Raw genomic sequence first — 16,933 nt, forward strand, 5'->3', positions numbered from 1 at the left:
TTTCAATCCACCATGTCCTTCAAATGACACACACACACACACACACACACACACACACACACACACACACACACACACACACACACACACACACACACACACACACACACACACACACACAAGATATGTAGATGCTATAGATTAGAATTATGCATGATGATTACTTGTTCACATAAAATTATCCTGTGTTACTTAGGCCTACTGTAGTGTTGACAGCTAGACATAGCCTACAGTTTGCTTGCTAAATGTGTCATTAAGATAGCATGTTGTTTACACAGGCTAGCTTTACCTATCCTAAAATTGTTTTTCTTTGCACTAATCTGTCGTTTTGCTAAATGGTTCATCCCATGATTTAGCCACATATTAAATTGTATAAAACACCTAAAAACGTGCCATCAATGATCAAACAATTCCAGCCACTGCTTAGGCCTACTTTAGACTGTAGGCCTAGCACTGCCACTGACACTGACACTGACATGTATTTTATTTGCTCTGTTCGTTTACTAAACGGGTTCATCCCATATAGCCCAGCCCTCTGCTAAAAATCACAAATAGTGAGCTGTATTTAAAACACCTAAAACATGCCATCAAACAATCCCAGCCTGCAAACCACTTCTGTGACTCAATGAAAAGCCCTACCACCACTACCACAACAACACTGACTCTGAGTGACTCCTCCACCTCTGATGACTTCCATAAGGAGTGATTGAGAATGAGAAGGATGAGGCAGCATGCATCATATGGATCATCATTTACGCACCATCGTACGACGGTGTCGGGCGCCTGGCGAAAATAGCCGATCTGCAAGCTCACGACGCGTCGCGTCCTACGGTCCGCGACGCGTCGTGAGCTTGCAGATCGGCTATTTTGTCAGCAGCGCGGGGATGGATGGATGGCTGGATGCGTTGATGTCCGTGGCGTGGAAGAGGCTGGGGTTGGGTGGAGCGCACATGCGCACTGCGCGCGCTCTCGTCTTCTCCCGAAATCGTTCCAGTGCGGCAGGAAAGGAAAGGCGCAGAGGAGCCGCTCTGCTGTTGAGGCTGACTGAGAGAGACAGACCGCTAGACACAGAGACAACATTTAGCAAGACATGGAACATAAGGGCAATCGCGGACATAACGGAACGCTTTCTGCCCGTTTTTTGAAGACGTGTTGCTTTTTGATGGATTGAAAGCGAGCCGTCTCCTCTCTTGCCAACGGCCTGGTGTAACAGCATCCTACTTACATTATATACGATCCGCTATGCTGGACAAGCTCCTGGAGATAATCATAATACCGCCTGGGAATGTACAGGCGAGGAAAACCTCTGCGATTCCTACGGACGCTAAACTTCATCGCAGCCGCAGGGTTTAATAGCGGGACACATAATATGTGGACATGACACTGGAGGATAATATAGGCCTAAAAATTCACATGTAACGGTTTATAAGGCCACATTTGGGGGTTAGATCTGCGCGCGTTCGTTCGTTCTTTTCCAGGCAGCATTCAAAGTTTTCCTTTTTTTTTTTTTAGGAAAAGGAAATTTGGTGCATCGAATTCCTCCGGACGGGATGTCATCGGTGGAATTCCAGCAGACTGACTGACTGAGGCTGAGCAGAGCAGAGCAGAGCAGCAGTTGAAGGGGAGGCAGAGGCGTCCCGCCCGGGTAGAACCATGGGGGATGCGGCGGTGGTAGACGGCGTGATGAGACGGACCTTCATAGTGCCCGCGATCAAGACGTTCGACCACTATGACTTCACCAGGGCCAAGATATCATGCAGCCTGACATGGCTGGTGGGCAAGGCGTTCGGCTCGGGTAGGTGGCGCCGCTTGTTTTCTCTATGTATGTTTTTCTTTTTATTGATTTATTTTAACCTATGGGCTACAATAAGAACATAACGACTCCATTGACGTGGTCTAAAACGGTGCATGGGGATTTTCGTAAACAACCAGAATTGATCAATAAGCTTCAGACACGCTTCCATTGGCCTTGTGTGTGTGTGTGTGTGTGTGTGTGTGTGTGTGTGTGTGTGTGTGTGTGTGTGTGTGTGTGTGTGTGTGTGTGTGTGTGTGTGAGACTCACAGACAAACTTATTGGTTAAACTTGTTGCTTGCTAATTGTCTCTAACTTGATATGGTCAGGCTACTATGCTACTACTACGCATTCACTTAAGGCGGCCAGGCCCTGCCTATTATATAATACGTCCATAGTAAATAACATCTTCCATTCAGTCACACTACTGACTCTCTAGCTACTGCAGGCCTTTAGTGTGGCACAGCTGAGCTCATGGCTTCTAATTCAGTGATTCTGAAACATTTTCATATCAAGGACGCCCCAAGACCCAAGATGTTTCGTATTTGGCTGCGGACCCTCATTTGAAATCATGTTGTGCCAGGGACCCCTCATATGAGAATATTTGTTGACATTTTTTAATTATAGCCAAAACAAAAATAATAAGTAGACCTACCTAAATCTTTAACTGTTCCTCATTTTGCTGGTGACCCCCTGGAACCCCTCCGAGGTCCCCCTGGGGGTCTCCGGACCCCAGTTTGAGTTGTTGTGTTCTAATTAGCACACTAGCAGCTGATGCCAGTACTGGTACATCTGTACACTTTATAGTTGTTGTGGTTATTCCACTCTAATTACCATGTCCACCTGGAAGGCCTTGGCTTACAGCTGTGACACTCTGTTGTTGTTGTTGTTGTTGATGATGATGATGATGTAGGCCTAGATGTTGAGTGTTGCGGCCAGTCGGCCACAGTGGTCATCTGGATCACCACCGCCATGACACTGGTAGAGTTCTGTCATCTGACTGAGTTCATGATATACTTAGTTATGTACATGTCTGTCCGTCTGTCTGTCTGTCTGTCTGTCTGTCTGTCTGCGTGCGTGCGTGCGTGCGTGTGTGTGTGTGTCCTGGCGTCAGTGTGGTGTGGAAACCTGGCCTCATAGATGGACTGACTCCAGTCAGTCCACACGCTGAGCATAGCTTTACTCGGGGGACTTAAAACAGCATCTATTAATGAATGCTTTTAACAGGCACTCCCAAAAGGACGTCTCTCTGCCTGAGTAGAGAGAGAGAGAGAGAGAGAGAGAGACACAGAAAGTGACAGAGAGAGAGAGAGAGAGAGAGAGAGAGAGAGAGAAAGTGACAGAGAGAGAGAGAGAGAGAGAGAGAAATAACAGAGAAGAATTGGTGTGTGTGTGTGTGTGTGTGTGTGTGTGTGTGTGTGTGTGTGTGTGTGTGTGTGTGTGTGTGTGTGTGTGTGTGTGTGTGTGTGTGTGTGTGTGTGTGTGTGTGAGAGAGAGAGAGAGAGAGAGAGAGAGAGGTGTGATTCATTAGGGTACACCATGTGCTTCTTTCTGTATGCTAGTCTGGCTGAGTGATTAATCCAGTCTCACTGCTGCCCAGTGCTGCTGGGTGATGATGAGATACAGTGAGAGTGGTAGTGTCTGTGTGTATGGCCTCTTAACATCTGTATTCTTTAACACTTTTAAACCCTACTGCAGGGGTCTTCAATGCTTTTCACTCTAGCTGAGAGAGAGATGAAGCAGGGACCCGCCCCCCCCCCCCCCCCCCCCCCCCCCCCACACACACACACACACACACACACACACACACTACATATTGTATCAAGTTATGTTGCAGATTAAAACATGTCTTAGATTGCAATCATTGCATATAGTTTCATTGTTTGAAAGCATGATCATCAGTGTATTTTGGATGCATTATTCAGACTTTTAACCACTTTAACCATCAATATGTAGTAACCTTGACCGGGTCCCCCAGGGATCTGTAATTGGTCACCCCATTCTTTCCTCTCTAGAGTCTAGACTACAGTTTACACACCAAATCTCTTGTAGGTCTTCTATTTCCACAGAATGTCTAAAGTGTATTATGGCATGAACAAAGCAGAGATGCTAGGGCTTAGGTGGAAAAAGCCCTACTTTATATTTCATTCATTGACACGTCAGTGTCACATGGTGAAAATGGCCAATCTACAAGCTCACAACTTGTTGTGATGCGACGCATTCTGAGCTTGTAGATTGTCTATTAAGTGTACAGAGAGCACCAGTCTACCTCCTCCACATTACTGCATGCACCACAGGCAGCACACCTGGGGCTGTGGGTACCACCACCACCACCGCCTCATTTCTTCCTTCCCCTCCCTGGTGACACACATCCAGCTTCCAGCACCACTGAGAACTGTGGCCCAATTCATAACCAGCCCACAGTTACGCCTTGGCCTAGTTCGCATGCATCTGGCGATGCCCAGATTCAATGCTGCAATCCTGAACTTACTGCAATGAATAACATGCTATTTGAACTAGTCTGTACAGTATGGAAGAGCATGTATAACTAATGCAGTGGTAGGAGGTGGACCCGGTACTCTTCCATTGAGAAATGTACGCCCTGATGATGACTGGTTGAGAACTAGTACTGCCTGAAGTTCATAAGTGCAAGATCTCCATCTTGGAATAGCGGTAGAGGTGTGGTCTCCCACACGGGACAGCCTGGGTGGGGACGAAACGTATGAAAGTATGAAACTTACGGACGAGCCGACTGCACCTACAATGGATGCTTGAATGCACACACAGCCTGTTTACAGTATATTACACACACACACACACACACACACACACACACACACACACACACACACACACACACACACACACAGACGCACCACATACAGTATGAGTATACTCGTACAGTACATGTGTGTGTGTGAAACCACAGCTGTATCATCTTCAGAAATATTTGTGTTTGTGGTGTGTGCGTTTGTGTGCGTGTGTGTGTGTGTGTGTGTGTGTGTGTGTGTGTGTGTGTGTGTGTGTGTGTGTGTGTTTGTGTGTGTGTGCGTGTGCGTGTGCACATAATACATGACAGTATGGGTGTCAATTACATCACAACACAGAGGCTGTCTTGGGCTTTGTAGTCCCAGGGGACCCAGTGTTATGCCCAACAATAAACTCCCATTAACTAGGAGCCATTATCACTAACCTAACAGCCCTGATGATGTCATTAAATGTGACCAGGATCAGCATTGATTTTTAATTACGTTAATGGATACATCAGAGGCAGTGCGTGCCGACCGACCACAGAGGCTTCATCTGCAGTCACTCCACTAAACCACAGCACAGAAACCAGTGGTGATTTCATGACTAAAACTATGACTAAAACATGACTAAAAATGTTCACCGACTACCTTTTTTCACTGACGAAAACAAAATCAAAGTCTATGATGACTAAAGCCCTTTGCACACAGGACAGTTGTGTTTCTTCCGTTTGCTGAATGAATAAAACGCATTGGATTTGGTGTGCAATGCTGTGCGGAATCGGCGCTGTGGATCCCAAAAGGAGTCATAAAAAGAGTGATGAGTTTTTTACCGCATGCGACAAGATGCACGAATCGAACTGGGTTCGATCGAGAAAAAAACGCACGACCGCAGCCACTCGTCGCACGGCTAATTCGGATCCGGTGTGCATGAGGTCGTAGAGAATCATTGTTTTCTTTTTAAAAAATGAAATTGTCCGTTTTATCCGTGCGGATAAACGCGCCTGTGTGCAAAGGGCTTTAAACTATATATTTTTTACAAAATCAACTGTAGATATAGTCGACTAAAACCGTATGATATTATAGTCGACTAAAACTAGACTAAAACTAAAACTTAATTTGACTAAAATGTGACTTAAAGTAAATAAAATCTTATTCCAAAGACTAAAACTAAATCAAAATGTCCTGTCAAAATCAACACTAACAGGAACATCCCGAGTGTTCCTTTAACTCTGGGAGTTGCCATGTGGTTCTAAAAGTTCAATACGCTGACTGAAGAGGATCTATCTGAAATGGAAAGGTGGGCCAGGTCTGCTGCAACTTAACCACTTCCAAGTTCCATGGCATAGCTATTTTTTTGGGGCATGTCATTATAGGTGATTTAGATATTATTTTAGACTGGTTATTCAAAGATAGCAGATGTACAAGCTCATAGCGCTTCACTTTGTGCCGCGCTATGAGCTTGTACAGTAGATTTGCCATTTTTGAAAAAATCGGGAAAATGTGTGCAAAATTCTGCAAATCCTTGAATCATTGAAATCATCATTGAAAATTCTTTTTTTTTTTTTTTATGTATTAACTCAAAGCTTTGCTTCTTGGGGTCCCTGGAACAAAATATTTTCAGATGGGGGTCGGAGGCCAAACACATAATTTTGGGGGTCCTTGACATGAAAAGGTTTGAGCAAAACTAATATACAACATACGTTTTTCAGAATAACTGATAGGATTTTGAAGACATTTGTAGAATCGGCCTCAGGTCTTAATGGGTCAAAAGTGAAATTGCGCCACGGCCACGGCCAAGGGGCTCTGTCTGTTACACATAATCACTTACTGAACCAGAGTGGCTGAACTGCAGCTGTAGAGCTGGATTCAGCCTAATTCACCTGGACCATGGCAGCAATGTCACAGTCACTGACTTACTGTCAATGACAGGTAGTCAGTGTTCAGTGCATTGCCTTTGGCCTGGCTGGCATCTATCGCAACCCTTCAACTCACAAGGAGGAATTCACTGTGCTTTAATCAAGCTCTGTGATCATTAGGTATCTTAATCCATACCAGCACATTTATACTTTGTTGTACATCCGTGTCAGTCAACAAATACAACAGATTTGAAACTGGAAAATGTGATACATGTTCACTCACTCAGTATTTGTTCTGCTGTAATCTACCTGTATAGTTAAATCTGCCAAATATACACACAGTTTTAAAACATTATATAGCATTGTCAAGTAACTAATTAGTGAGAGACAGAGATGAATCAGTATGCAGTCTTGTCAGAGGGGCCTCTTAGCCTCTACAATTTAGATGTCACCATATCTGTGGAGATCCCTGATCATCTGGCAACGCAAGACTAATGTGTCCCAGGGGAGGAGCAGGGAGACCAGCTCCAACCACTACAGAAACATACACATTGGTTTAAATCAGTGGTTCTCAACCTGTGGGTTGGGACCCCCAGGGGGGTCCCCAAATTATTTTGGGAGGGTCCCCAGATGATTAACTTAATGTGCAACATTGTTTTTTAACTCAACAGTAAACAAACCAACATAAAGTTTAAGTGTATAGAGGGTATCTGTACATTTCATGTAACAATTTAAGGACTTTTTAACACCTCTGAAATGGCTAATTAAACATTGGCCAAATTGTCAAATATTAGAGGCAGAAATTGTGAAAATAGCTGATCTACGTGCTAAAAATATTTATACAAAATGTAATGCCTCAATCTTGGTGCTCGTCAGGGTGGGGTCCCCAGTTAAAATATGAATATTTTGGGTGGTCGCGGCCTGAAAAGGTTGAGAACCACATGTTTAAATAACGTTGTACGACAGGAAGATTGTACCGTAGCTGGCAAATGTGTATAGTTGTGATGAATCTAATGCTAAATATGAATATCTTTCTAAGAAGGAGTAATAAGCTAATAGAAGTAATGCTGACTGCTAGGTTTTTCAGTGTGTTGCTGAGCTATGTCCCAGAGGTCTCCAGGGGAGCAGTCCTCCCCATGTCTGGACTTCCTGTGGCAGCCAGCAACTTCCTGTCCATTTCCTCTTTGATGGCTGACACAAAGGAGAGGCTCTTTTTCCTTGACGATGCAGCTTTTTCATGAACCCTATATACAACAGCCTGCAGCCCGCTGCCCGTCGCACACAGTGTGTTTTTGAGCGGTGGTCACAACGCTCCTATACGTGGCCGTGTGTGTGGGTATGTCTGTCTCCGTCCGTCCGTCCGTGTCTGTCTGTCTGTCTGTCTGCTGTATGTAGCCTGGCAGTACCTTTTATGACCACACATGTTAAGGGAGGGGCGCTGTTTTCAGGCCAGGCCAGGCCAGGCACACACACACACACACACACACACACACACACACACACGCACACACACACAGGGGGGAAGGGGGGTGGGGGGGGGGGGGGGGGTGGGTAAGAGGGTGCTGTTGAGACTAGCCTGGGGGGGGGGGGGCGACAGAATTCATAGATCTAGAACACATAGAATTCATAGATATAGAATACAGAATATGTACAGTACAGTACAGTTAGGTACAGTAGAGTACAGTAAACCACCGCTCAGTTCACACGGGTGTGATTCTTCTGCTTCTGTATGGCTCATTAACCTTTAGCCACATGAACCCCGGTGTCACTATTCTGGTTGTGAACATTTGGCAAAAAATAGCAGATCTACAAGTTAATGGGTATAGATCGCCCACAGTATTTAGTGAAGAAAGAAATAGTCAGCGGACCTAGTATAGAGCCCTGGGGGACCCCGGTCAACTATGGGTTTAAGTCAGGGGTCTTCAATGTTTTCAGGCCAAGGACCCCTTAATTGAGAGAGAGATGAAGCAGAGACCCCCACAACCTTTTCATAGAGTCATCTATGTCATATCGTCAATGTATTTTGGATTTATCTCAATTTGTGTTTTCAGATATTTAACCACTTGAACCGTCAATACTTAATAAACTTGACCTTTCACTCTGTACTTAGTCTGCTCTTTTTCCCCTCTATGCCAAACCTATTTGCTGAAAATATTTTTAAGTTCTCAGAATGTAGACTCTAGGGTTCAAATGGTTAATATAAGGTTTCTATCACACAAAGATTTGGAGAACCCCCTGTAGTAACTCTGAGGACCCCCTAGGGGTCCCGGACCCCCTGTTGAAGACCCCTGGTTTAAGTGGTTAAGCAAGTTGGTTGTCAGATGTGCGCTCAAGTGCAAATGCACAATATAGGTCACAGAGACAAAAGATTTATTTTTTTTATTTTTTATTTTTCATCTTAGAAGAATTGGTCTCCAAGCAAGCCACTTTCTACAAAGTACCGTATTCCGCCTCTCTGAAAAGTGCCTCCCTCAAGCGGTAACACTTTCTAAATGAATAGAAATAACCTTTTTTTGTGTCATCAAAGCTTGGCCTCTGCTGCTGCTGCTGCCCTACCAGTAAGGCTTAATGGACATTCTAACAACAGATGGGCGACTTTACTTGTTTGAACAGTTGTTGCTTGTTGTGACTGGATGCTGGCTCGTACGGGGAGCTGGCTGTTAAGTAGTTGTTGAAGTGGTAAAGTTAAACGCCTGGCCGTTTCCTTCCATCGTCCCTTTTCATCTCTCTGGGTGGGGGGGCTAAACTAATGTATGCTAAACAACACTGTGGACACAGAAACCCAGATAAGGCTCAGGCTGCCTCCCGTCGTGGCCATGCCAAACCGCCTCCAGGTCATCCTAACATTTCTTTGTGACATGGACTGTTCACCAGAAAGATATTGGTATCCTCCTGACCTGAAAGGGTATTTTCTGTTTATTAAAGAGCGACGGGGAGACTCCTGTTAGTGAACAAATACTCTATACTATAGCGATGATTACAATCACAATCTAGTGCTGTGCAACACTTATTTCAGCAAATATAATTTACAGCACTTTTAGCTATACTATAGCCTAGCATTGCTGTGTTGTTGGCTGTAAGAGCAGGAAGCTGTGTCTTTAAGAAACCCTCCAGTCCCGTCCGTCCCGACCCCCCTTCCCGACCCCCCTTCCCAAGTGTGATTCACAGGCAAGGAGAGAGGAAATGACCCCACATACAAGGAATACACGCTCACCGCCGAAACGCATAACCTTACAAATGTGTGTGTCACCACACACACACACACACACACACACACACACGCACACACACACACACACACACACACACACACACACACACACACACACACACACACACACACACACACACACACACTTACATTCACACTCACACATAGGAGCGTCTGACTCATCATGTGATGGCACATGTGGGATGCATAAAGCTTCAATGCGGTGTATGTTACGGTACTACACTTACTGTACGAGTTACGCTACCAGCACGGAGACCCGTCCGGGACGATCACTAACCCGCCAAACTCGGTAAACGCGTCTATAATTAACTTTGTGAGTAATTATAGATAAGGAAAGGGGAAGAAAAACGAATAAACAAAGGTTTTCCCCTCCCTAAAGTTTGCATAGTAGAATCCTCAGCTCCAAATAATGCACAAATGGATCCGTACGGGTCCAATTGGTTCCATCTGTATAAATGAACACTGAGGATTCTACTGTGTTGGAATGTGACAGAGCCGTCCCTCGTGTCCCTTCAGTGGAATGATTTGAAGTACTGATAGCAGTCGCTGGCCACTAGTTCCCTAGAGACACACATGTCCTGCATTGGAGCGTGTGTGTGTGTGTGTGTGTGTGTGTGTGTGTGTGTGTGTGTGTGTGTGTGTGTGTGTGTGTGTGTGTGTGTGTGTGTTTGTGTCCGTCCAGCTATTTCCTACAAATCAGATTTACTGTGTGAGGTTACACGATTAGAGTGGACAGCACACGCTTCGGTCACACACACACACATGCACGCGTGCGCACACTCACACACTAGACAGAGGAATTCTTCCTGATTCGCGCTTTTGTGCGGGGCAAACATTCACACCAGCAGAAGCATCAGACTTGGTTGTGCTCGTGACCGCGCAAGCTTGCGAGGACCCCTTCGCAGACCGCTGATGCTGTTTCCTACTACGATATAAAGACGTCATCGACCGCAGATTGCTCTAATGGTCTGCTCCTCTGGCCTTGCAAACCGCTTCTGTTCCACAAGACCACCATAAGACTGCTGTGTAATTAGCCGCCGCAGTGACTGCTGTTCGTCACTGTTGTGTTCACGGTCTTTCTTGACCAGATGCAATGGCGAGGGTGCTGTGGTCTCTGGTGCCTGGGTTTAATTGTCGACTTTCTAGACCACACATTTACATCCAAAGTTTGAAGACAGAGCAAACTCCTCCCAGAAAAAGTTTCCTCTCAAGATACAGCCCCGTTTAGACCGGGAAGGCATTATTACGCATTATTACGTATTATTACCATTAATTTATGCTTTAAGTAGTGAGAAATAGCAGATCTACAATCTCACAGCGAGGCACCGAGTGCCACGCTGCAAGCTTGTAGGTCTGCTATTTTTGAATCGTGGAACATTTGTGCAAGTCTTTGAATATTTTTGTCTTCTAAATCGTTCTAAGGTTTTTGAAAAACGCATGTTTCTATATGTGGTTCTCAAACTTGTTAATGTCAACCCCCATCTCAAAATATTATGTATCAGGGACACCCTAGAAGCAAATATTTGAGTTACAAATGTTCGCTTCAAAAAAGATACATTCAAAGATTTGCACACCTTTTCATGATTTTTCTAAAATAGCAGATCTACAAGCTCACAGTGCGGCACTCGGTGCATCATTTCCATCTATAGCAGCAGTTATCGGCCACTGGAGTAGTGCTAGTAGGTGGTGAAACACACTGTTCCTCTCTGTATTTTGTTGTTTTCACTGTTGGGTAGATCAAAAACACCCCTGTCTACCAAAACAAACAGTGAAACGCATAGTGATGTGACTTGTTGTGAGCTCAGCTATTTTCAGGTGCGTGACATCAAAAAGGCCCACATCGTCGTGGGCCTGTGTGTAAACTAAGCCTTGCTGCCTTTTCAGTAAGAGGCAATTACTTTACAGCTACTATACGATCCACTTTACGCATCCCCCGGCGGAGACGTTGATTTGCAACGATGTCTAAACTACAGTAATTACAGTAACTAATGTCCAGTCCGGTGCAGAAATAACTTTATTGACATTGTCAACCAAGTAGGTGTCCTACCTGACACCAAGGTGTACATTTCTCAATAGAAGAGTAGGGAGAGACCACCTCCAACCCACTGTAGACGTGTTAGTTTACATACACCTTTCTACCACACAGTGGTGCTCAGTCTATTCTGGACATTGAATGGTTTTGTTTTTAACATGTTCTTGACTTTTTTATTTTAATGTTCTATGATAACTAAAATCGTATTGTTTTGGGAAATTATTTGGGTTAGGGTTAGGGTTGAGAACCACTGCGCTACCATGCAGATTGGTTAACCCATTTAGACCGGACGCATTACTTTAACCATTATGTTGTGCTTTGGCTATTGAAAAATAGCAGATACAAACTCACAGCGCGGCACCGAGTGCCGCGCTGCAAGCTTGTAGATCTGCTATTTTTGAAGAATTGATAACATTTGTGCAAGTCTTTGAATATATTGACCCCGATTCTATAAATGTCTTCTAAATCCTTCTAAGGTTTTTGAAAAACTCATGTTTCTACGTCAGTGGTTCTCACACTTTTTCATGTCAAAGACTCCCAAAATTACATGTATTTGGCCACAGACCCCCCATCTCAAAATATGTTGTTCCAGGGACCCCCCAGGGGCAAATATTTGAGTCAGAAACGTTCGCTTTTAAAAAGATATATTCAAAGATTTGCAAAAAACTGAAACAAGAGTTACAGCTTGTATATCTGCTATTTTTTAATAGTTAAAGCATTAAACAATTGTTTAAAGTGGTAAAAATTACACGCACGCATGTCTAAATGGGTTCAAATAACATTTTATTCTGTGTTTGCTGAATGATCCAAAATGAGCAGACATCACTCTAATAAGCGATATTATCGTTTATCGTGATAAAAAAACACTCACGATAATCGTATCATCCTCCATCATGCACTGGGATCAATTCACCTTTTATTTACCAAGCTGCATACAGTACCACTTAAACCCCCTATAATTGGTAAAAGGTACTTATAATATACAAACTTGATACAGTCTTTTTTTCAGTCTCTATCAAATGTCTTTGCCAAAAAATAGCCGATCTACAAGCTCACCGTTGTGAGCTTGTAGATAAGCAATTTTTTGGCAAATGTTCCACCCAAGGATAATGGATTTTGTCACAATAATCGTGATATGAAATGTTCATATTGTCCCATCCCTAACTCTAACCCTCCCTTCTCTCCGTCGTCCCCCACGCTAGACGCCGTCCCGGAGGAGCTGGTGGAGCCCTTCTACAGGGACCAGTACAACCAGGAGCACCTGAAGCCCCCCGTGGCGTGCCTGCTGCAGTCCGCCGAGCTCTACTGCCGGGCGGGCAGCCTGATCCTCCGCAGCGACGCCGTCAAGCCCCTGCTGGGCCACAACGCCGTCATCCAGGCCCTGGCCCAGAAGGGCCTCTACGTCACCGACCAGGACAGGCTGGTCACCGAGAGGGACCTGACCAACACACCCATACACATGGTGAGTAGATGATCTGACCCAGGGACGTGCAGAGAATCTTAGAGAGGCAGGGGCTGAAATATCAAAAAGGGCCTTTTTGTGAAAATATAGAAAATAGCCGACCTCCAAGCTCACAACGCGTCTCGCTGCATTGTGAGCTTGGAGGTCGGCTATGTTCAGGCCTTGATACCACACCAAACTAAGCATAAAATCACACCCGTGTGAAGTGGAGCTGTGTGTGTGTGTGTGTGTGTGTGTGTGTGTGTGTGTGTGTGTGTGTGTGTGTGTGTGTGTGTGTGTGTGTGTGTGGATCATGTGTACCGATTTTTGTGACATTTGAAGAAAATATGTAGGAAAAGGAGCAAAAAGTGTGTTTTGGAGAAAATTCAAGATGGCGGAAAATCTATCATGGCGCAAATGGGCGTGGCCTATATGGGGAGATGCGTCATGACCCAAGGAATCCAGGGAAAAAATATTTTTAATTTTCCGACCTACGGTTCAAGAGTTACAGGCCAAAACGTAAAGTGGGGTGTTATGGCGCCACCATGCGGCCAAATGACACAATTATTTTTTATTTAATCCTTGAAATCATTATGAACCTCCTCTCCAAGTCTTGAAACTCTAGCCCCTATGGTTTGCGAGAGACAAATAATTGAATGTGAGTTTTTGCGATTCCCATTATAAGTCAATGGGGAAAATTAATTCACTAATAAATTAATATCAATTAAACTATAGAACCTTTCTCTTAGAAAAGTAATAGCCCACGATTCCCGAGTAAGCCGGTCGATTTGACATATGGCGCGAGTGTGTGGTGGCAAAACTGTGGGACTAGTGGCGTGCCGAAGTTTAGGAAGTTCAGGCTACATACACACACACACACACACAGACAGACAGACCCACACAGCCACGTATAGGGAGCCTGTGCTTCACACAGCTCCAAAAATGGGTCATCAGGGGATGGCAATTGCCACCCCCTAGTGTTCACATTTAACCTCAAATTCAGTTACTTTATGCATACAGTGTCCCCCAAATCTGAATTGTTTTTGCAGATTAATCTGATGTCATCGCAGTCGATGCCCGTCTATCTACCGGTACATATGTTATAATTTACATAAGCCTTTTATTGTATGCAACCATTCATTTATGAACCACTTTCAACGTGGCATCCCTATTTTGGGAATGTCATTATAGGCGAACATTTTCAAACATTTTCTCTTTTCGCCCCCAAAGAAATAGCGAAAATAGTGGATCTACAAGCTCTCAAAAAGTCGCTTGGTTGAAACATTTGTAATCTGTAGTCTCCAAAATCGGGATCAGCACCGGTCCCAGAAATCTGGCATCGGTCAGGCTTTAGTCAAAAACAACTCAAGAACCAGTCTGTGGTTATGCTGAAATAAGCGACGTCTTGAGTCACAGCATAAGACAGGTCACAAATGACTATGTAACACTGCAACCCCCGCAGCTTCCATCAACAACACAGCGTGTTGGCTGTGATTCAGCGGCTCACAGTCACAGGAGGAGAAAATGCACTGGGACAAACTGAATATAGAAACACGTTTGTGTGCTATAAATGTGCTGCACAGATGTACTATAGCGTAACGCAGTCGTCACATTACATTACATAACATTATTACATTACATGAATCAAGATCGTTGTAGGATATACAGTATAGTACTGTGCCTAGTATTGGATCATTATATTGAATGAGCTTGAACTTTATTTTGTCCGAAAGATTATGAGAAAACTTTATCGGTTTGATCAGTGCAGCATCTGTGGTGGCCGTGTTTGACATGCTGAATGAAACACACACACACACACACACACACACACACACACACACACACACACACTTGCGGGCAGTGGTGTAAATTAACTATGTAGTAAGTACATTTACTTAAGTAATGTAATTAAGTACATTTTTGAGGTATTTATACTTTACTTGAGTATTTCCAATTTCCAATACTTTTACTTCTACTCCACTACATCTCAGATCCAAATTTTGTTAGTTTTACTCCACTACAATTTATTTTAAAACTTTAGTTAGTAGTTACTTTGCAGATATAAATTATAATCATCATAAAACGTACGTAAACCACTTTAGCCCTATTGTTATACCTTGGCTGTTTGAAAATACTAATTACTTTACTTTTACTAATTACTTTAATTACTTTTACTCAAGTACCTTTTGAATTCCAGACTTTTACTTCTAAGAGAGTATTTCGAGATTGCAGTATTGATACTTTTACTTAAGTAAATCATTTGAGTACTTTTTCCACCACTGCTTGCGGGGCAAATAGAGGCTGGGTAATGCAATGACATGGTGGTGTTTATTTTGAGCTGTGAGGTTTTCTTTAAGTCAATGCGTGCTCAGTGATGCTGAGAGACAGACATACCGGTACAGACAGAGAGGGAGAGACATGCGTGCCTAACCCTCTGTGTGTTCCATTGATAGACGGTGCTCCCAGGCCTGGCCCTGAGGGAGCAAAACATCTTCTAATGACAGGTTTCCTATAGCAACCACTTACTCACTGACACTGTGCTGCTGCTGGTAGCAGCAGCCAGACAGGACAGAGCAATCATGTCCATCTCAGCTCAACACAATGATGACGTACTGTACTGTAGGACTAGGAACTAATTATAGTCACTGTACACATCGAGGTTACCATAGTGTAACAATGCTGTATTGTATGGTTCCCTCAGCAGCATGAATGAGTGTCTCACTATGGGAACACCCAGTGTACATACAGTAACATTGGTCTGCTTGACTTGACAGTCAAATCTTAATGGGGAAACTGTATGTTGTTTTTAAGTTAAAAGCTCTATATTTCACTATTCTTATTGCTGCTATACAATGATTGTTCAGTAATACGGGCCACCCTGTCTCTCCAGCTCTTTAGTAAACAGACAATTCATTTTCAGGTACGGGATACCAATCTTATCCAATCACAACCGCACACACATAATTTATCAGCTTCATTTTGATATTGTTCAAGCTCCAGTTTTGTGTACATAAAGTACACTTCTACACAGGCGATGTTGCATTTTGATAGATAGTTGGACTGTAGATATGACATCTAATAGTGATGGAGAGAACCATACACGCGCCACACAGTCAAATCCTGCGTGTTCATTGAACTGTGAGGGTTAGGGTTAGAATGAACCCACGAGGGTCTGGGAGATCAGTCAACGCTCCAGCTTCAACACTGTTCTAACACTACACACACATGGCTGCAGACAGACCGGGCTCTTCTGCTGACGCTGTCTGCATTGCAGTGGATCTCATCTCATCTCTCTCTCACTGTCTCTGTCTCTCTCTCTCTCTCTCTCTCTCTCTGTCTTGCACGATCCCCCCAACCCTCTCCTTAGGTCTTGTGTGTGTCTCACATCCATCCGTCTGTCTGTCTGTCTGTCTCTCTCTCACTCGCTTTTTTTCTCCCACTTTTGAATATTTAATTGAATTCAACCATCTGGTCTTATCTCTTTCGCTCCATCTCTCTCTCTCTCTCTCTTCTCCTCCAGCTCTTTCTTGCTTTCTCACTCACACAGTTTCTCTCTCTCTCTCTCTCTCTCAATCTCTGTCTTTCTGTCCTCCTCTCTCGTCTTACTCTCACAATATGCTCATCATTCATTGTCTCTGTCTGTCGCACCCTCAGTCTCTCCTCCCTCTTCCTTCTATCAAAATGTCCCTTGTGCTTGTAAGTCTGATAATGTCTCCGTCCTGTGTCGTTCTCACTTTGTTGTTGCACGCTCATGCATGCATGCATGCCATGCATGCACACACACACACACACACACACACACACACACGTGCATCACACACAAAGAATAA

The 16,933-nt window shown here is 44.1% G+C and overlaps 1 protein-coding gene across 1 annotated transcript in view; it reads left to right on the plus strand.

Moving 5' to 3' along the window:
• Positions 1–1,653: 1,653 nt before the first annotated feature.
• The window catches only part of camsap2b (calmodulin regulated spectrin-associated protein family, member 2b), a gene marked incomplete at both ends in the record, with an annotated part of 72,473 nt that continues 57,193 nt past the window's right edge, over positions 1,654–16,933 (plus strand). The window contains 2 exons of the mRNA XM_080725545.1: positions 1,654–1,795; positions 12,865–13,124. Of these exons, the coding sequence (XP_080581671.1) occupies positions 1,654–1,795; positions 12,865–13,124 (402 nt within the window). The remainder of the gene's footprint in view (positions 1,796–12,864; positions 13,125–16,933) is intronic.

Source organism: Nannobrachium achirus, assembly GCF_963921795.1.
Source record: "Nannobrachium achirus genome assembly, chromosome: 5".
Taxonomy (NCBI): domain Eukaryota; kingdom Metazoa; phylum Chordata; class Actinopteri; order Myctophiformes; family Myctophidae; genus Nannobrachium; species Nannobrachium achirus.